Raw genomic sequence first — 22475 nt, 5'->3', positions numbered from 1 at the left:
CTGGACAATAATACAATATGTTGTCTGACGACACAAGCATAGATTTTAAGATTCTTAGTATTGATAGGAAATTAAAATTGGATTATCTCTGTCTAGCATGTCGTCTACTTGTATCATCAGCAAAAGATTATCATGGCAAACTGTGTTTGATGGATTTTGATTTTGAAGGAGCCCACGAGAATTAATATTTTAGTTGGATTTCGGGGGTTGAGTAAACTTCAAAGCTGATCTTTAACATTAAATCTCAATGTTTCCTTCAAATCACAACAGAAAAATGTAACATGTTACCCTCAATTAGTTCAGTGTCTACAGTCCAGGTAAAACACCCCTGACCGTTCGGACTCATATGGCATGAAAACAGTATGATTTTTCCTCTCTACTGAATAGAAACTGTCATTCTCCATTTAACAGAGCTTGATTGGGCTCAGTTAGCCACTCTATCCATTGAGCAGTGTTCAGTTTATTCTGACTGGTAGTCAAACTGACAGATATTGACTAGGCGTTGCCCGCTGTGCTTGCCTCTCCGACTGTTTCACAGCTGTGCACGCGCATGTGTGTATATGCATGTGTGTTATTGACTAGACCTTGTCCAAAGTTTTGTCAGAGCCAACTGATTGATTGTAAGACCGGCTGCAGTGTTCTCCTGCGCTGTCATCCCTCAGGCCAAAACCCTGTGTGTGTGTGTGTGTGTGTGTGTGTGTGTGTGTGTGTGTGTGCATGAGAGATTTTGAGTTTGACAAGAGCAAACCTCAGGCTCTCTCTAATCACCTCCACCTCCTTATCACTCTCTGCTGTGCTGTCAATCACAGTGAAGTTGTTACTGAAGAACCTTCAGTGAATAGAGTAAATGTCCTCAGCAGGCCTGTTCACAACTAAATTACAGTCAGCCATGCCATAAAAGAATGAATGCGAATCAGGCGCGCTTCCATCAACTGGTTTGGAGCGTATAAACTAGGCAACAGTAGTAGTCCATATCCCATTTAGGGCCTCAACTTTCTTTTCCCAACAAAAGGCAAAAACTACCTCAAAAGGGGAGAATTTTTTGGGGGGTCTTTTCCGTACAGCTTTTCTAATGAGATACTTCAAAATGTGCATAAAAATACATAACACGGCCACTGTCTTCTTGTTTGTGCCTTCTCTACTTTTCTCACACACACACGATGAAGGGGAAGGCAACAAATTCTTCAAAAATCATACGTACGCAGCATCTTTTGTTCAAAGTAAATTCTTCACACGTGCACCACCTAAATGAGTAAAAGAGCAATGAGAAAGATTGCAGCACACACTTCTGCAGGCATCATTTCGATGGCAGTCACGTGTGCCCTTCAAACATCCTCCACACAAATGTTTACAGCTTCCCCCACACAACACACGCACACCCACAGTGATCCCCCATCTCCAATCTGAGACGTGCAACCTGATAACCTCGGATGACAAAGGACTCTTTCTTACATACACCCACACACACAGATACAAAATGAGTCAAAGTGCACAAAGAAAGGGGAACAAGGGTTGGGACCTACATAGTATTACACAGTAGCATTGTTTGGCTATCTGCTGGTCTCTCCTCTTCCCCATACTGATGAGCTACGATCGGTCTAATGAATGAGAATGGCTGAGCTAATGGACAGAAAATCAGCCCGTAATGCGGATCAGATGTTGTGAGTGACAGTAAAGCAGAGCGAGAGAGAGACACACAATGAATGACACGGGGCTCTGAGTCACTCGATCAATCAGTCGCTTGTTGATGAATATCTCTGACGAGGAAAAAGCAACAGATTGATGATGACGGGAAAAAAAGACTTGTACGTTTGTTAAACATTGAATCAAATATTTCCCAATCAATGTACGTTCCCCGCTGCCCCATTATTCCTTCATCCTCAGATGTACATCGACTTTTCCTAGGCAAATTCTGCTCCTCCCTCCCGCCTTCCCATCTCCCTTTGCTTCGTGCTTCATTCTCTCCCCTCCTCTCCCCTCCTCTCCTCTTCTCTTCTCCCTGCAGGCTTTTATAAATGAATGTGTTTACAGAGAAGGATAGAAGGAGAGGAGAAGGGGCGGGGCGGGGGGGGCCAAGGGAGAGGTGAGCAGGGTTTATTTTAATTAACGATCTCCCCGCTCCTCCGGAGATTCGGTCAAAGATTAAAACTGGTTAGGATTGACGCTGGCTTCCAGGCCCATTAGGCCACTGGTCCCACTGCTTGGTTCGAGGATGGACAATGGGAAAGCTGAAAAGTGAAGTCAATGATAAGGAGGCAGACAAAAGTGGGAGAGCAGAGGAGGAGAGGCGGGATGAACAAGGACACGGAAAATGAGACACTGAAGACACTCTGTTAGGCCGAAATATTGACGATATTGTTATGTAATCTGATCTGTGAGAGTGAAGACAGAGTGAGGGGGAGGAGTGCGATAGAGTGAGAGGAGAAAGAGAGTTCAGCTTAAGTGGGGACTGTCAGTCAAAAGATTTAGAAATGTAGGAGACATTAGGGAGAGGAGAGGGAAGAATAAATGGGCAATTACATACTGTGAACTCCTTTATTTCTACATGCAAACATCCACTTTACCTTAAAAGTCAAACATTTAAATGTCAGAGAGAACTCAGGTCTCAGGCGGCAGCACATATATCATTACAGGTCAGACTGTACTGATGCACTGGCAGGAGGAGCTTTTATAATAATAGGTCAAACACCTTCTACATACAGTCTTCCAACTAACTCATCTTCCATCCTTCCTTCCCGTCTTTCTTTATTATTTTTCCTTCCCACAATGATGTAGCCAATGTGACAGATAAGCCTAAATGAACCACTCCAAGCTGTTTCCTCCATGTAGGAATCCAGTTATTTCACTTCGGCAATTCTGGCACCTCCAGAAGCAACCCGGGCCCGGGAACCCAGAGAGGATCCCTGACGAGGCAGTGTATGTCACACATGTCACGGCACATCGGATGACACATTAAATCAAGTATTTTAATTAGTGCCAGTGGCCATTACGATTCTAGCTGCAGCAAATACTGTCATGCCGGGAAGGTGACTCCAGGCTGAACTCCCTCTGTCAGGCTCGATTATGAAAGCAATCTCAGCCCTGGAATCGTTTTGATCTAGCAATTGTAAATTATTATTTCCACAATGGGGGCTCTGCATCAATCAGGAGGTCAGGGTGTGTGTGTGTGTGTGTGTGTGTGTGTGGCCCGTTGCTTCCAGACCAGCTACAGTAATGCCATTCCCTTAAACACCTCTACCCTCTCTCCCTGGCACGGCTCTTAATGCCAGAGCTTTTAAAATGGCTCATTACAGTTTTTTTCAATTGCTAACAAGCAGTGTTCAATACTGAAACCACGTGTTCAAAACTCTTCACACAGTCTGCATTACCAAGATTCATTTTGGCCAAACGGTTAATCTAACCTCCAAAACTCACTCAGACCAACAAAACACTTCATACATGTCTCAAAATAAGCTCGTTCCACCGATCACTGGCAACAAATTCTCATTCAGAAAACATGCATGTCACTCAGAACACACTGACCTAAAAAACACTAGCAACAGGGAGCATTACATAAATTATGAACTTTTATTTAGTTAGAATGAATTTTCACATAAACAGTATTTCAATATAGAATAACAGATTTTTAATTTATTGAATGTACTAAAGCATACGTATTTAACAAGAATGAATCAGAAATATATATATATTTTTAATATAGTACTTCATTTGTGAAAATACTGTAAATAGGTGACAAAAGAAAAAAAAAATCCTGAAATTCCAGGGCAAAAAAAAGAAAAAGTCAACAACACTTGTAGTCTAATCACTCGTTGTGAAGTTCTGTGATGGTTCTAGTCCTCCCTCTCGCTTGGATTAGGCCACATGTTCTCATCAACATCACATCTGATGTCTTCTCTGGCAATGCATCTTGGAAAGTATCTTTAGGAATGTCTAATCCAACCCTGGCAGTCTTCAGGAGAAATGTCTCCACACCCCGCATTCATTACCTCCAGTAAAGTCATCTGGTCATGTGGATGGTGGTCATAAACCTTCCACCTCCATGCAGAGAAAACTCCTCCTATTGTACTGTACTGTAATATGTATCTTCTCACCTGTTGTTTTGCCGGAAAATTTGTATTATTGACGCAACTGTTGAGCGGGGCAGATTAGGTTGCACCCTTAGACCGGCCTCTCTCAAAGTGAGACCATGGTTTACAACATGGTCAATAATTGTGGCCCTTATTTCATCCGATATCACCGCTCTTGGTCTTCCTCTCCTTTGTCCTCCACGCACTCTCCCTCGTACCACTCCTCTTTCCCCACCAACCTGTCTTCTGTGATCCATATTTCCAAACAAAATCATTTCCAAGCTATCCCCTTTTACTGAAACATGGTAATTAGACTAAAACAAGACACCTGGGCTGGCTTTGAGCTGAAATTGCAATTAGCTTGGAATGATTATTATTTCATTTTCATTCATTTTCTATATTTCAAAATAATTACTGCAGAAATGTTTGAAATTTGCCATCATTCTGATTTGAATGTGCTTTTATCAGTTTTGAAAGCAGTGTGTTAGCATATGAAAAATGTCCTGCAAATACATAGTTTTTTGCAGTTTGTGGAGTATGAATGACAAAAGTGTTTGTGAATTTTGAAAAATGTGGTGATTGAATGCATTTAGTCTGAAAGCAATGAAAAATGATTCACAGTTTGGTCCGTTGACACTTGTGTGTTGCTGAACGTGTGAAGAGTTTTGAACATGTCGTTTCAGTATTGAACACTGCTTGTTAGCAATTGAAAAAAACTGTATTTTGAAATATAGAAAATGAATGAAAATGAAATAATAATCATTCCAAGCTAATTGCAATTTCAGCTCAAAGCCAACCCAGGTGTCTTGCTTTAGTCTAATTACCATGTTTCAGTAAAAGGGGATAGCTTGGAACTGATTTTGTTTGGAAATATGGATCACAGAAGACAGGTTGGTGGGGAAAGAGGAGTGGTACGAGGGAGAGTGCGTGGAGGACAAAGGAGAGGAAGACCAAGAGCGGTGATATCGGATGAAATAAGGGCCACAATTACTGACCATGTTGTAAACCACGGTCTCACTTTGAGAGAGGCCGGTCTAAGGGTGCAACCTAATCTGCCCCGCTCAACAGTTGCGTCAATACTGTAATACAAATTTTCCGGCAAAACAACAGGTGAGATGATACATATTACAGTACAGTACAATATGTCTAAATTTCTAAATAAATTTCACAAATAAAGTACTATATTAAAAAAAGAAAAAATATTTCTGATTCATTCTTGTTACATACGTATGCTTTAGTACATTCAATAAATTAAAAATCTGTTATTCTATATTGAAATACTGTTTATGTGAAAATTCATTCTAACTAAATAAAAGTTCATGATTTATGTAATGCTCCCTGTTGCTGGTGTTTTTTAGGTCAGTGTGTTCTGAGTGACATGCATGTTTTCTGAATGAGAATTTGTTGCCAGTGATCGGTGGAACGAGCTTATTTTGAGACATGTATGAAGTGTTTTGTTGGTCTGAGTGAGTTTTGGAGGTTAGATTAACTGTTTGGCCAAAATGAATCTTGGTAATGCAGACTGTGTGAAGAGTTTTGAAAATGTGGTTTCAGTATTGAACACTGCTTGTTAGCAATTGAAAAAAACTGTAAGAGCTGTGTGTGCATTTGTGTGAGAGAAATGAACTGTCCAGATTCATCAAAGGCTAAACATCTCTCTGAGAGCCGAGAGCCGAGCTGCTGCGTGAGACAAGTCAGCTGTAGAGGACATTCTACATATTTGTTACGTATAGGTTAAGTAAGACTTCACCTCAAGTTATGAGTGAATGGCCTTGTTGCCATTACTATTAGCATTATGCACATTTTTAAGTAGAAGAGGAAACATTTATACTAGCCAACTTCTGACCAATCTTCCAAACCTATTCGCTCCACTTCAACCAGTTCATGGAAATGCGCCCAATTCACATTTCTGTTTGCAACATTTCTAAAGCTCGATAAATTTCACTTGACAATTGAATGGAAACCTACAACAAATGTTTGTCTCGTGGACTTTATATAAGAAGTGGACTTAGTCATTGTGACGTCAACAGTTGGTTTGTGGAATGTCGTTTTGAGGCCTCGAGTTTGGCAATTTCGCGGTCGCCATGTTGTTGTTTTTGCAACCAATGAAGGGAAGTTACTATATTTGGAATGCGGAGGAGTGACGTAAAGACGTCGTGTACGGCTCTGGTAGCGGCAGCGACCTGTCAATCACAGTAAGCCCGCCCTGAAGCATACTCCGCTTTATGGTCTATTTAACTCTAATGGATTATAATTTACTAAATGAGCATCATGCTGTATTGAAGAAGACTTGAAACTAGCGATTGAGACCATAAACTCATGTTTACAATGTTTACTGAGGTAAAATATCAAGTAAGAAGTAGGGTCACACTTATTTGCCAGAGTGTGCAAGTTGTGCTTTCAATTGTGCTGACTGTTGAGAGTTGGGCAATCAGCTCACTTTGCCAAAATGGATATACAGCTAATCTAAGAGATGGACTTCATTACCTGACCTATCCGCCACAGTGAATATCACAAACACACACACACACACACACACACACACACACACACACACACACACACACACACACACACACACACACACACACACACAAGAAGGTGTTTATACACGATATTGTCTTCTATCCGAGTGTGTCTTTATTACGAGCACACATTTTCAAATAAACTTGAATGCCCCATTTTCTGGACTCAATCATACTTATTTTTGAGCTGACCACCAAACAAAACAAAGATTACAAGATTTGGGGCATTTTTGCTTTAGAAAATGACTTTGAATGAATTTCCTGTTTATTTACTAATCCTTTGACTTCTAAACAGAGAACAGATTTCTCACTAAAGCGGTGGAGATTATCCCTCTGCACTCCAGCCATTCGTACATGTATGGTTAAACTATTGACCATTGATGTAAAGAAAACAAGGGTTTGGCAAGTTTGGATTTGACAGATCCTTCAGCGCTTGAAGGTAAAAAAGAACAAATCATAAATGAACATCAAGTTAGAGTGGCGTGATAAAGCAAATACCACAATGCAAACGAACAATATATCTCAAAAGTTTTAATGATATATTTAAAAACACCAACATGAGATGATGCACACTATTAGTACCTCACAGAACTAAGGGTTGTATTCTGGACTTGGATCGAAGAGAAGGAAGCGTGACAAGGTTGAGATAATAGATGCATATGTAGAGAGAAGCCATTGTGTGTGTGTGTGTGTGTGTGTGTGTGTGTGTGTGTGTGTGTGTGTGTAGGTGATATGATTTCTCTTGAGTGTGGCTTGTGAGGTGGAAGAGGAGATTACTGCACCACGCTTCTATAATTACCTCTCATCTCTCTCAGCCGGTGCTCTTCAACACAACGGGGAACGCCAGGCTACCACACACTCCGACACATGCACACACACAGTGGGGCGCACTTACAGTACAATGTAGCAGGCTGAGAGGGAGTTATTTCGAGAGGGTTACATTTCACTCATATGGTGATAGGAGACCACCCACACTACCTTGAAGCAACACAGGTCAGCTTTGCTTTCAGCACACACACACACACACACACACACACACACACACTATCTCGCTGCAAGTAAGAAGAGTGACTCACCTGTAACTGTCCTTCCCACACAAGAGAACCCATTTAAGAATCCATTCACATCACCCTATAGCCCATACTTTTGCATTTTAGTGGGAATTATGCAGAAAATCACCTGTTCTCTCTGTCTCTCTCACACACACACACACACACACACACACACACACACACACACACACACTTTGCTCTGTGTATATGAAAAATCCTATGACCGGAAATATTTCTCCACTGATTTAGCTGCATCATATCTCCATTACACTGACTCTTCTTGGTAAGAGGCAGCCTTAATAACCATCCAAACCAACGGGGCTAAGTATGTTTTTGAGTTGACAGCGTCTTACAAAGATTAATCAACCATGCAATTCAAAGCTTCGAAAAAGTCATTAAAAACTATGCCACGAGTAAATTGCTCCGCCACACTGAATGACTTGGTCCCTCTCCCCCTCCCCCCGCTCAACTATTAAAAAAGCAATATGACTTCTTGGGGACAGTCAGACACAGGGGACCACTTCAACAAGCCGGACTGAAGAGAGGGGAGGAGGTGAAAGAGGAAAGAGTGAAGACAAAATAATGATTCTTCTGAGGAGCTTAGATTTACATTACAGAAAGTTTCATCTCCTTCACTGTCACATTTACTAATCCTCCATAATGCATCTCATTCGCAGGTGTGTATTGCACACTAATCTGCAAATGATTACAGAGCAAAAGGTGAAGTTCCACGGCAGCAGGAGACAAAAAGAGAAGTCAAGCTGCTGACGTGTGTTGTGTCGTCTCTTAGAAGCCGTGCAAGGCTCCGTGTTTGTCCAGGCATGACGGCCAGCACACTGTGTGGGTTGGCTGACATGACTTACATTTCCCATATTGAGTACTAAAGCCTGATGGATGTTTTAGAATTCGGCAGAACAAATTTGAATTCTTTTCTTTTTTGTGACTTTCAACAATGGACTGTAGAAAAGTGAAGCTGCTGCCTCCGAACTCACCCACACATACATACCCACACACATGCACAACTATTCAAAGACAAACCCAGCAGAAGATAGACACATGCTGAAGGTCTGTTAAACACACACACACACAAACATGGTTTCACTGAGACACCTTGCAATCTTTTCATAATGTAGGAACCAATTCATATAATAATTCAATTTGGGACAGAGCTGCTGTTAAGCTGCTAATGCATGGACTTGTGCAAATGAGATTATAGTGTTCCCGTGGAGCCAGAGGCACACAGCTGTCTGGACAGGCACTGTTTCCCTCTGCAGGCCTGAGATGTGTTCAGGCATTAAAGCAAGCATTTTCTTTAAACAGCTGGCAATTAACATGCAAACGGTTCTCACATAAGCAGGGAAGAGCTGTGGGCTCTAATGTGACAATGAGAGGCTGTGGTGACAGGGAAACACCTCAAGAGAGTGCTCAGCTCACATGAGCACATACAAAGCGCAGGTATATGCAGGAAAGCTCGCTGCCACTCAATGAAGTGCTTCATTATAACGCGATAAAACTGGTGTGTGTGTCAAGTGTCATATACTGATACTGATACCAAGTACACACACACACACACACACACACACACACACGAGGGGAAATAAAGCAGAATACAGGGACACGTTTTTATTCAATCCACAGAGCTGACGCCAGCAAACGAAAGTGTGCATAAATTGACCCCGTTTGAAAATCCACATGGCATTAAGTGTGGCTCAGGTGTCTGCTGTGCTTGCAGATAACATCAGCTCTTGTTCAAACTACAAACCCAGACTTCGGCGGATAGCGCTCACAGCGACGCGAGAGTCAGAAGTGATAACAAACCAAAGCAGGGGAATCTGCTCCACAATTCGGGCATCATCAGATCGGTCAGACAGGTGTTACCCACCCGCCCCGCAGCGCTTTACACAACAGCTCAAGACATCGACAATAGGGTGGTCTCCCATAGCTGAGCCGGCACCAGCAAGCATCACATTGTTGTCTTAAAAGTCATCCAACATTACGCACCACATTATGCAACCACACTGACATGCAACAATAGCATTACAAGATTCAATGTGTATTTTTTTCCAATTATATATATTTTCAACTCGTCGCCATTCTCTCTTTTATCCCCTCGGATAAATAATAATAAAATGTATTTATTTACCCAAAGAAGGCTGGTAGCATTTATGTTCCACTACTTTTGGTAAAACAGCAACTACATGAATAAAAAAAAATGGTGTTAACCCGGAAGCTGGTTATATGAGAAAGACTTAACTTAGCCTATAAACTTGCTCTACAAATGAACTGTCAATATATGTAACATATTTAGTCGTTTTTCCTTAGGTGATAAGATGAATGACGAACAGGTTGAGATATTGCAAAGCCACCTGAAGTTAGGTGGACCCGGGCTCCTCTTTGATTATCAGCCAAACATATTGAATCTTTCTTTTTGCATACAATCGTACAACATGCACCGGTGTGTTTCAGACGCCGGTTTACTCACCCGTGAGCTGGTCATAGGATCCGTCCAGCTCTCTGGAGTCCGACAAGCTTTGGTCACGGTTTTTCGCCTTCATTTTCCCCGTGTGCGCCGGAATGTGGAACTGTGGCAAAGAGCTGATATATTGGCGATTCTACGTGTGAAAACAAGAGTGGTTTTGTTGTACGCCTTCACGTAAGATGGCTACAAGTATGCTACCGTTAAGAAGTCATAATTGATTTGCCATAGATACAAATAAAGAGAGAGAGCCATGTAAGTTGTTTTTCCCCGTGTCTGTTTCTGTGTGCGCTCTCGGCATCCAGGAGGAGTGAACCAAGCGCGCTTCTGGTCGGCACTCTCACACGGGCTGGCACGCGCGCAAGCACACACACGTACACACACACACAGACAGTGGGGACAAAGAGAAAAACATATATTAAAAAGAAAACATCTATCTATACATTGCTTTGGTTTGCTTTTTTTTGGAGATCATAACTTTGCCAAAATATGAATACGACAATGGTGAGTTCCCCAACATTTCCCCAACCCTAACCCTAACCCTAACCCTAACCCCACAGATACTTGTGAACTAATCATTCGCCTTCCTAATGATCTATCAATGATATTGTTTATTCCTGTCTGTTCTCTAGAAACTCATCAATATCTACTACAGTCCTTCAGATAATATATATAATATATCAATAATTATCATGTCGTTCCTGATTCGTTCCTCACTCCTTCCCCAGTAATAACTCACATTTTGGGTATCGTATTGTAAAGTGTAACCAGCGATATCTATCTGGCTCCATTCATACAGAATCTCACTCAGTGAGTTGGTCGTCAGCCTGCCACTCTGCCATTACCATCAAATCCTCTCCTGATGTTCTCCACTGAGTCAAAGCCGTGTCTGATTTGTACAGAGACATCAGCAGGAGCAACAAGGAGCACACTGCTGCTGCCAGGCAGAGGTTCTGACTATATCTGATCTATAAATACTCACTGGCTCTGGGAAGCCTTGCGTCTATCCCTTTCCTCCTCTTCCTTTCAGTGTCTTTTCCTCTCTTTGCCTCACTCCTGCTTGCTTACAGAATTACATTTGGTCACAATCTGTCACGCAATCTGTCTTTGATGCCATATTTTCCTACATTATATCAGGATTTGCATCAATAGCGCTCTCCATCCCTCTATCCATCCGTTTGTAGCTTGTAGTATGAATTATTGTAATACTTTCTTTTTATAGTAACTGTGTGGTGAAGTTATTCTTTTATTTAGATGTTCACACTCTTTTGACTCCCGCTGAATGAAGAGTGTAAACTGTAGAATGCTGGGTGCTAGATTCCCTCCCTGTTCTGTGCTCAGTCATCCATCCTGATCTCTCAGGAATCAATTGACATCGGAATCAGACATGTGTCACGAAAACGTTGGCCATAAGACCAATTGTTTTCAGATGGGGCTGCCTCATGTGTCATATCGGTCACTGTAATAACCATTGAAGTGTACATTTGTCACATGTGGCAGTGCACATGCAAATGCACATGAGATGTTGCCCTTGACCTGCCGGTTATGTGAACATATAGTGAAGTGTGGCACTGATGGAGGATGGTGTTGTTGATGAAGGTTTGGCTTCTGTGAGAGATACGATGTCGTAATCATCTTATTTGATTTAGTTCTACGTGAGGTCTCAGAGTGCCTTGAAAGACTGCAGCTGAAAGAAGTTAGTTTTGACTTTCACAGAGAAAGGAGGTCAGCTGTGAAAGTCATGTTGATTACCATAGACTCCAAGGGCCCAGTATGCTTCAAACTGGGTGCTTGTGGGATCGTCCAACAGCATCAGAAGGCCCCTTCCGACACACTTTTCTAATGCAAGGAGAGGGGAGGCTGCACCTGACAATCCGACAATCCGATCCCACTCCTTGCAGCGATTATTCAGGTGTTCACAGGTGCAAACGTAAGGCAGGATGTGAACCCTTCTTTCAAACTATCTTTTTTCATCAATTCAAAAACTACTTCTCCAACTTTGCCAGTGAACCAGCTGAGAGCAACACTGCTAATGTTGAGAATCTGTGTTTGTACAATTTATAGCGCTGAGAGTATCTTAAACAGTGTCATGACCTAATTGGAGGACACATCAAATTAATGTGTTGGTTTCAAATGATTCAAATCAGATATCACTTTATAAATAACTCAGTGTAATATTTCTAGACTATGCACTAAACCATTTTGCGGAAAAATGCCTAAATAGTCATTTGCAGGTGTGATTAATAAGTGTTATCTGTTACTTGTAACTGACATGCTGACACCTGTGGAATCTACAATACCATTAAATGAAGCTGGTCACAGTGGCTGGTCTCAACGAGAGACAAAGCTGCACTCACTCCTCTGATTGAAATTGCCATTGAGTCATTATACAGCATAATTAAGAATTAGCTTCTTGTGTGTTTGCCAGACAGAAAAGAAATGTGGGGTTGACTCACTAACATCCCTCTTAGGTGAAAATTGCTGTGTTTGCAGGCATTAATGACACACTGGGAGCATACACAAATGACTTTGGCCTCGGTACATTAGACCGACTCTGTTTGGTCAGAACTCTTATTATTGCCACTTGCTTTTTTTAACCCCACAACAACAAGAAGCCGTAATGTTACCAGGCTTAGCTTTGTTCATTTGATGAATCTCGAGGAGCAGGTGGCCACATCCTGATAACCCAATCTACGAGTCTCATTACCATATAGATGCCTACATGGTTGGTTTATCTGTGGTTCTTTACATTTTGAGTTTAAAGTATGACTGAAAGGCACCGAAACACCCTGAAAAAGAGTTGAGTTAAGGTCACGAGGAGTTGGATGTTCCCCCTGCTAAGCCTCATTTGAGCCCTGCGTGCTGCCAATAAACAGAGGGAGGCCCACAATAACCACAAGGCCTGATTCTCTGTCATCTAATACCAACAAAATATTTCACGGATACGGATGATTGGTTAGTGATTGGATTTCTGTGTGTGGTAAATAAAAGGAGACAAGGAGAGTTGGATTCTAAATGAAGGCGAGGAGGAGTGTGCAAGAATGAAGGATGGGGGACGCTGGGAGATCGATTCATGGTGAGTTAGAGGGGATTTAGCGAATCAGAGCCAAAATAAAGAAGAATCTGCGAGTCATAGTTAAGGAGGCTGTCTGTGACTGCGGGGTCGGGACTTCTAGAAAAACCTAGATGCAGATGTGCACACGTCCTTAGCTGCACAGTGACCCAGAAACAACCTTGCTGTATCCCAGAACAGAATAGCAGACACCTGGCACGATGCCAGCTGGTTAGGGAGGTCTGCTGCTGCTTTGTTAGCAGGATGTTGTTTGCATCCGTATTTTCAACATCAGAAGACATTAAGGGCAAGAGAAGGTTATTTTCATGCCTGCGATTCTAAATCACAGTTGACCTACTATCAACAGCAAAGAGATTATTGTTAATAAGTGGTTACAATTTTGTGAAAGCTTACTGAACTCCCATAACAGCTTTATATTCTCATTGATTTGACAGTGTTAGCCTGTGATCCCATTCAGCAATGACTCATCATACATCTTCTCTCTGGAACATGACTACCCATGCTGGTGTTTGCAATTTAGAGTAAGCTTCTTTCATTTCATAACTGAACATAGAAAAACGGACTTGTCAGTGTGCGTGTGAGCTTAGCTGCACGTTGGAAGTTGGAAAATTCAAATCAAGCCTGAATTAGCTTTAGTTTAATCCCAGTCTACCCACGAACCTCCAGCACTTTGTAACCGGATTATCCACACCCACTCAAAAGCTCAAACACACACACTCGGACAAACAGGTTATGTTGTTAGTGTCTGCAAGTTATTGATAAAAACTCAGTGTGGGAGAGGAGAAGAATGGAGAGGAAAGAAGAGGGAGGCACACTAATCAAACTATCGAGATGCACCCTCTGGCTCTCACTGCAACCCCAAGGTTAGTCCCCTGTCCTTGGCAACTCGCTCATGAACCGAACAGCACTGTGAATATTAATAGCACAAACTCCGGGATTCCAAAACCAAGGTGTGTGTGTGTGTGTGTGTGTGTGTGTGTGTGTGTGTGTGTGTGTGTGTGTGTGTGTGTGTGTGTGTGTGTGTGTGTGTGTGTGTGTGTGTGTGTGTGTGTGTGTGTGTGCGCGCTCAAATCATATAGCTAAAGTGATGTCAACCAGAATCAAATCAGCAGGGCCCAAGCTGCCCAATAGCAAAACAATGCAGGATTTTTCTATGTAAAGCTTTTCCTCAAACAAAATGTTTCATATATGCAGCTTCTGTAGGATCATGTGAGAGAAGGGTAACCACTCTTTGCCGGAACAATTCTTCTCCTCAGCAGACAGGAGGGAATAAGATGCACTAACTTAGACAAACCTGTCACTGATGGTATTTGTATGGCCCCGAGCTTCCCAAAAGTAGAAAGAAAACCCTCCTTGTTAAGCGGTATTAAAAATCACTTCAAACGTCTAAATGACACTTGCTTTCATTATTCACCACAGCCTGCGACCTCCAGCACAGCGCTGTCAGCTTGGCCTCAGTCACAATACTGGCTGACTGACTGATTGATGAAGTCCAGTGAGACACAGACACACATGCAAACGTCCAGGCTCTAATGAATTTGACAGTTTGTGCCTCAATAGATTAGCAAACACATCGCTACACTACAAAACAACAGCAGTAACAAACATTGGATGGTGCATTTAGTATAAAAAAGGTTTCTCAACTTATCTATGCATCTATTCTTGTTTCTTTTGATGCGGTGGCCCTTCATTAAAATTTCTTATCTCACATGCCAAAGGAGGAAAGTAGCAGAACTAGAAGTGCTGAAAACCTCAATTTTGGTATAATATACTGATTTTATATACAAAAACACAACCTGGGTTTCAAATATTTTTTAAATTTGAATTATTTTAGTTCTTTTAGACAACCACTCTGCCACCTGAATGAAGAAACATTTTTTATTGTTCAAAGCCTAACTTGTTTAGTTACATATCATCCAATTTCCAGATGTAATGGCAAAGTACTTTGAAGTCGGGCACACAGGGACTCATTTGATGAAACCATATGTTGTAAATATTGGCTCTAAGATGAAAATGTACTTGACATAAATTGACCATAAACCTCTAAACTGCACCAAACTACTTTCTATCTGCAGTGAGTTTTCTGTACAGAATGCCCTTTAGACCCATAAACATCACTTCCTTATATACAGTTCAAATATCGGCAGGCTCCAAACCACACGCTATCCTCTGCATTTAAAAGCGTCACAGTTTCTCTCCTCATCCCTCTGCTTCCATCCTTCAGCCATTTATTCCCATTTATACCTCCTACTATCAGTTCAGTCTGTTTTCATCAAACCCACTGGAACCTTAATCCAAACTGACTGTCCGCTCTCGCTCTCTGCCTGTCCCCGCCGTACTCGGATTCTCTTTTCTCTCTGTATCTCCCGTCTCTCGGAAGCCTCCATCCCGTCCTATAATCCAGAGATACTGTATGCGAGGACGTCTTTCAGGACAGGAAGCGTGTGACCTTCGGAAAACATGAACAGATTTATTTTATTTTCACTCTAATCCCGGTCGGCTGTAATTGTCTTTATTTTGTTTCCTGGCGCTGTCTCAGACAAAGGAAGACAACCCCTGACCCCAGGTATGTTTGCTGTCTCAGCGAGCATTTAAAACCTGTGATAGCTTTTGACAGATGCCACCGTTTGCCTCAGGGATGACAACCTCCGAGACAGAGTGACACACACACACACACGCAGTCATGCCAGAAGTTGTCATCTGGGTGGTCAATTTATGACAGTGTGTGCGTCCGAGAAGTACAACCTTCCTCTTCTCCTTCTGCCAAGATATACAGCTCTGGCACACTATAGAGAGCAGCCAAATAATGTTGCATCTCTTTATGTTTATTGGCCTGGAGGAAAGAAAACCAGTCAGAATAGAAACCTGTATGAATTACTCATGAGTGTAAAGTGCATGTTTTCTCTCTCCCTCAATCTGACTCGCTTGCTTCACTTTTCATTTCCTCTTCCTCTGGTTTTTTTTTGCCATCTTTATTCCCGCCGTGTGTCCTTGAGGAGTCTGTCCCAGACGTGTCATTTCTGTCCAGACAGTGGACCAATATCTGTGGAAAAGTAGACAAACAGACTCTCACACACATTCAAAATTGGAGCATATTACCCAGAGGTGTCCCCTATGATGGTTAAGCACCAGACAATTGGTGTTTACATAAATCATCCATCTGCTTTGTGCCACGTTAAAATACAGTCCGACAGTAAAAGACTCAAAGTTTGCTTAATGCGACGTCATTTTAAAAAGCCGGCAGTAAGTTGGCTTTTCACATTAGCATAAAACTGTTGTGTTATTGCGTCTTCATCATATGTCTCCTAAAATTAATTCATAAACTGCAGAATGTTTTTGCCTGATACAGTATGATTTCAAGGGTATAATTGCTGCCCGGATTATGTTCACTGGTTGTGTTTCCAGTCCAGGACCGGTCACATTCATTTACAAATCTCAGGACGTTGACACTGGAGACCGGGCTTTGCAGAGCTACAACTGTCTGGTTTAGGCTTTCAAACACTTGGAAAAGGTCAGGAAAGTACTAGGTTTAGTCCCACAATGGGTCTTGTCTGTTCACGCCTTTAATTATTCAACTAAGTGGATTGATCTTTCCCTAACCGTGACAAAGCGTTTTAACATACTTAAACAAACCATCAAACCTTTAATAATGCTTTAGTTGTCAGGAGATATTGTAGGAAAAACTAGATACATTCAGTATGAACATTTTGAGACTTTGCAGACATAAAAAGGTTCTTTGTGAAGTTGATAAACACATGATTTAAGAGGCATTACACTTCTTCCCAACAGTATTTGCTGATAAAGCGTGCCTAAGGGGTTTGGGTGCTGACCATGAACCTAGTGTCCCAAGTTTGTGTACGGCTAGGGGTCTTTGTTGCATGACACTCCAATTCTTTTCTTTCCTTGATTACCGTCATCTCTGTGATTTCTGTCTCTCTTATTAAAAGGCAAGGGGAATAAAGGAGAAAGGGTGCATCACAATACTATAATGTGTTCTTACAGATGTATACACACGTGCATTAACGCACAGACACACACACACACACACACATGTGCATTAACGCACAGACACACACACACACACACACACACACACACATGTGCATTAACGCACAGACACACACATGAGCATTAACGCTCATACACACATGTGCCTCCCGTGCTACACTACAGTAATGACGAGAGGTGTTTATTGGACCATGAGGCTGTTTACGCTACAAACCATAAACCTCAAATTGATTTGCTTATTGGATACTTTGTTTGTATTGTTCTCAATTTAGTCATCCAAGATGACAGCGCCATTGAAATTCAAAGCTAATTTACACAATTGGAAACCCATAAACATCACGTTATAAATCACCTACCAACGTTTCCCAGAGGGGTATAACATTCGATTTTAAAAGTGAATTTTCATTGACGTGTAATGGGCATCGGCTGAGAGGTAACACAACCTCTCGTGTTCTTCTAGCAGTGTTGGTCTGTGCATGTGCCCTTCCCTCAGGGCAATGCAACTTGAGCTTGTGTATTGAAGCAGTGACAGCAACCAAGCGCGTAGAATGCAATTAAAGTTTTCCACAAAGTGCCCAGGAAAGCCAATATGGTGAACAATAGAGAGGAAAAAATAAAGAGGAAGAGGAGGGATTCTGTAAGACCTTTTTTTAAAAGATATCATTGATTAGAAGGTAAATCTAGAGACGCGTTGGTGAATCCCATTTCATCACATCCTTCATCTCGATCTGTTATCTATTCAATATCCTTTTAAAAACAATCTCATTATCGCTTCCTATTTCCCTGATGTGTCATTGATCTGCCGGCGCAATGAATTGTCATAACTTTCCATAAACCGTTGTCGTTTTTCATCAGCGCAAACAGCCAACAGCAAAAAAAACGTGTTGGACAAACACTTACAATAACAAATCTCCCTTCGTTGGGCGAGGACAGCTAAATAGCCATGAGTACGGTGGGAAAAGCCCATAAAATCACCCTGTGATGGATCACTGGGGTGTGCTTGGCCGAGGCAGGCTCACCGGATTTGAAAGGCGCAAATGGGTAAAAAAAAAAAAAAAAAAAGCAGCTAAGGAGATGGATGAAGAGCAGAGACTGGTGGGTAGATGTAGGATATGATGGAGGGACAAAAACAGGAAATGTGCCGATCAGACAGATGGATGGAGGCTGGCGGGCCGGAAACTGCTCCAGTCTCTAACCCCTAATGTGCTGTCCCGTTAATGTCGCTGGAGGATTGTTTCAATGCTGAAACAAAAGTTATATTGCTGATACTCTTGTGCCGGAGTGGGGGGGGGGGTTTGAGCTCGGTCCCTCACCACTTGTCTCCATTGTGAGGGACGAGAGCAGCATGCGTCTGAATCACCCCCTGATGATTTCCTGTCTCGTGATGCTCTTAAGAGCGTCCCTCTTTTTATCAGGATGCTCTTTACAACACTCTTATCTCGTAAAACTCATTGTCAATCTAATTACTCGGACCATCTGTAAAGTGGTTGTGTGATCAGTCTGCTATAATACAAATGGGGAATGACTGACTGAAATGAACGGGTGATACAGAAATTACATTTCAGTGTAAACTATATAAGATAAGACTTCGATCAAGAATATGGTCCCGTATGTGTCAAATCCAGCGACACAGATAATGTGGTGAGTGCACTGTTTCAAAGGCATCAAATCAGTCCATAGTTTGTGTGTGTTATCTCTGCCTGGATTTGTGAATGTGCATGTGTGTCCTAGGGGTGTTGAATAAGTAATGCAGAGGCGCCTAATGAAAGATAATGTCTAGTTAATGATCTGTCAAGATGAAGTGTTTGCTCATTGAGGAAGGGCTCATCCCAGGCTTTAATTTCCACCCTGTGACTCATATTGGAGCATATTACTTCTTTGTAGACAAAGTATACACACATTCACATGCACATAGAGTACACACATATACAAACACAGGCACAACACAAACAAAAAATACAAAACCATTTCAATGCGGAGTGCATTATGCTCAGGCTGAGCTCGGGTGCCAGTGAATGTGTCGGTTTGTTTGTGTATATACTAAGAAGTGCTGAAGTGTCTCATCAACCACTTCAACTGCCTGCGGATTAACAGAGGAGATGGAAACAGAACACAGAACAGCCAAACCACCCATAAATGGCTATCCAGTCAACAGCTATGGAGGGAGGATTAGCCTCCGTTTTATTCGCCACACATTGTTGTTAGGAAGAGCTCTTAGCACTAATCTTGGCAACAGCTTTCCACCTCAGTGGGGCCGAGCTGCTGCAGAATCATTCTGAATGCTTTAAGGAATGAGTGTTGATGTACTGCAGTATAGGTGTGACTCAAACAATGCACAATCAGGTAGGAGAAGTGAATGGGTCTTTGAATGAAAGTTAAATTAAGGGAGCAGAGATACGCACACACACACACACACACAGAAGTCTCCTTGGCTCAAGCTGAGATGTGCTACCAGATAAGCAATGATGAGGGAAACACACACACACACACACACACACACACACACACACACACACACACACACACACACACACACACACCTCCAAGCTACACTGTAACAAATTTCCCCGTTAAATTACAGTAAAGAGCTGGCAGCTACAGGCTCCAGCTTCTAACTGTAATTCTACAGCATACCTACTGTAATGTGCAACAACGGTTTCATACTGTAAAAAGTATGACAGTACAGTGCTGTATAGAAAATGCATGAACAGTTCATTACCGTAGAATGTATTTACAGTATGACACTGCTAGAAGCTAATGATTTAAAATGTTACATTTCAAAATAAAACCCCTGAAAATTGCGAGCATAGAAACGACTCAAACAAGAGATGGCCTTACATTAAAAAGCTTTTATTAAAGCCAATGCAGTGTCAAACACATTCAATAACTGACAATTTTACAGTGATCACATTTTTGCAAAATACAAATATTAAAAGCACCATATAAAATTGTATTCATTAAAGTAAATTAGAACAAAAAACATTGTCAGTAATTACGTTATTGTACAATACAATCAGACCAGAACACTGCATCATGTTAAACAGATTCTCAACCGTCTATATACAACTCTTATAGTTTACTAAATGTACCCCGCCTTCAGTATCACTTTTTTATTTAGTTATGGTCATTAGTGTAATAGAAAGCAAGTAAAAGAACAAATCTGGAACTGCACGTTTGAGACAACTCGATAGAACTGAACAGAACGCAATTTTGAAACTTGTTACCTTAAAAGGAAAAAAGAACACCAGCAGTGTAGGCTACCTCTCCTTCCTCCTATGTGGAGATGTGCTGTGGACTACATAAAGCCACAGTCAAAGTCCAGGAGGTTTTTTATGAGGGTGGCCACATGGGGATTGACAGCTCCTGCCTTCTTCTGGACCAGCTTCCCTGTCTTTCTGGACACCACCTTCCCCTGGTTGGCCTTTGTCCCCCTTTCCAGGTTGAGACCAATGAAGCGCCTAAATAACAGAGAAAGCATATATATATTAGGTGTGGTATGTAAAGAGTATTCACACTTAATACTGAACCCCATTGGAATAAACAAATACAAATTACAAGTATTCTGACCTCTGTGTCTACTAACAATGAGAGAATAATCTTATTTTCATCTAACATATGTGTGAATATTTCATATAAGTAAAAAATGTGAACATACAAGGTCTGATTTTTGTTCTACACGTTCTCACATCAAGGCTACAAGCTCAATCATGTTGCAACATATTAACCTTCAGAAAAATATCCAAATAATATTTAAGACTGCAGAAGATTTACCTTTGAACAAACTCCAGTGTCCTTGCAGCTTCCTCTTGGTATTGCAAGTTGAACACATCGTAGCTGGAGAAAACCGCAGCAGCAACGTGATGAAGCTTGGCTGGATGCCTTCACAGACGACGTGGCTTCAATGCTTATCAAGCAGCGTCACCAGCAACTAATGCAGACAACAATTATAGTTAATGTTCTGAAACCATATCAAATATATATATATATATATATATTAACTCAGCTTGTTGATTCAATTGCTGAGAAATTCAATCAGGTATCTATGAAAATGAAATAACTCTCGCTGGTAACGCGGTACAACAAAAAAATAACGATATGTTGTCAATCAAGAGCAGGGGTGACCAATACGTCGATCGCGATCGACCGGTCGATCGCGGAGGCAGTGCCGGTAGATCGCATGCCATTCTTTTCTAACACACGGGTCACCACGTATGCACAGTGAACCGCGTGAGCTACTGCAGCAGTCGCTCTCCTGCAAGCACCGCTCGTTAGCATGTTAGCATGCAGTTAACAAGTCACGTTATCGGCAAAAAATCAGTACAATACAATGTAGATTCAACACAAAATGACTGAACACCGTCATGCTAACTTTGATAACATCTAAATTACCTTGTTCAGTGAGCCACAGGGGCAGGATGGACGGTGTCCGCTGCGTGTTTGTAGGCGAGCTGAAGCAGCAGGTGGTGCTCGGTCTGCTTCGGTGCTTCGGTCAGAGTCCGTTGAAAATCGTCTTCTCAAATTCCCTCTTATTATTATTCTTCCATCCTGAATAAAATCACCGATTTATGATATCTAAAGCTTTCTGTTCATTTTCTTTAGGTTGACTATGTGCTAACTAAGCAGTAGATACTTGATGCCATGTGCTGTTGAAGAGTAAGGGGCGGGCTTAGTCAACTGAAAAAGGAAAAAATACTGTAGTATACTGCAAGATTGGACAGTAGCTGCTGTTAATTTTTTTTTTCTTCCAAGGCCTCAACTTTTGCTGGATTTAACTGTATTCAACTGTATTTACGAAGAACAGTACCTTGCTGTTGAGAATTTCTTGTATTTTTACAGCAATTTGTTACAGTGTAGGAAAAGAATTGCAGATAAAGAGGTCAGACATAAGTCAGGGCTCCATTTAACGGAAATGGAATATTTTTAAATACCACGTAGGAAGAGAAACAGCAAAGAACAACAGAGAGTTTGTCTATCTGTGTGAGGTTGAGGATAAATTGCCAATATTTATAATTAATCAATTAGTTGATCAACAGAACATCTTAAGATACCGTCTTTGTCTCTGTTGAGCTTTTGATGGGCACGTTTCATATTTAATGATTAATTCAATTAAAAAAAAAAAGAATCAGATAATCAATAATGAAACTATTTTTTAATTAAACCCCTGGATTGAAAGGAAACAAGGGATCGAGATCGAGTAAGAAGAGACTGAATGAGGTTGAATGAGGTTATCCTGTGGTAGACAGATTGAATGGCGGGGAAAGACAGTGGGAATAG

At 41.6% G+C, this 22475-nt stretch overlaps 1 protein-coding gene and 1 long non-coding RNA gene across 2 annotated transcripts in view; both read right to left on the bottom strand.

Annotated features, from left to right (window-relative positions):
* The window catches only part of LOC306702735 (A-type potassium channel modulatory protein KCNIP2-like), a gene marked incomplete at both ends in the record, with an annotated part of 80654 nt that extends 70455 nt beyond the window's left edge, over positions 1-10199 (bottom strand). The window contains one exon of the mRNA XM_079168401.1: positions 10127-10199. Coding sequence (XP_079024527.1) covers positions 10127-10199 — 73 coding nt within the window. The remainder of the gene's footprint in view (positions 1-10126) is intronic.
* A 10327-nt stretch (positions 10200-20526) lies between these two features.
* LOC306702711 lies at positions 20527-21720 on the bottom strand. Its single transcript, XR_013767270.1, has 3 exons — positions 21591-21720; positions 20973-21129; positions 20527-20659 (listed from the first exon to the last, which is right to left on the bottom strand). It is a non-coding gene; the product is annotated as an uncharacterized lncRNA (long non-coding RNA).
* Between the last annotated feature and the right edge of the window lie 755 nt (positions 21721-22475).

The sequence above is a fragment of the Pholis gunnellus genome (assembly GCF_910591455.1).
Source record: "Pholis gunnellus genome assembly, chromosome: 11".
Taxonomy (NCBI): Eukaryota; Metazoa; Chordata; class Actinopteri; order Perciformes; family Pholidae; genus Pholis; species Pholis gunnellus.
The sequence above is the reverse complement of the archived record's forward strand: the minus strand, read 5'-3'. Positions and strand labels throughout refer to the sequence as shown.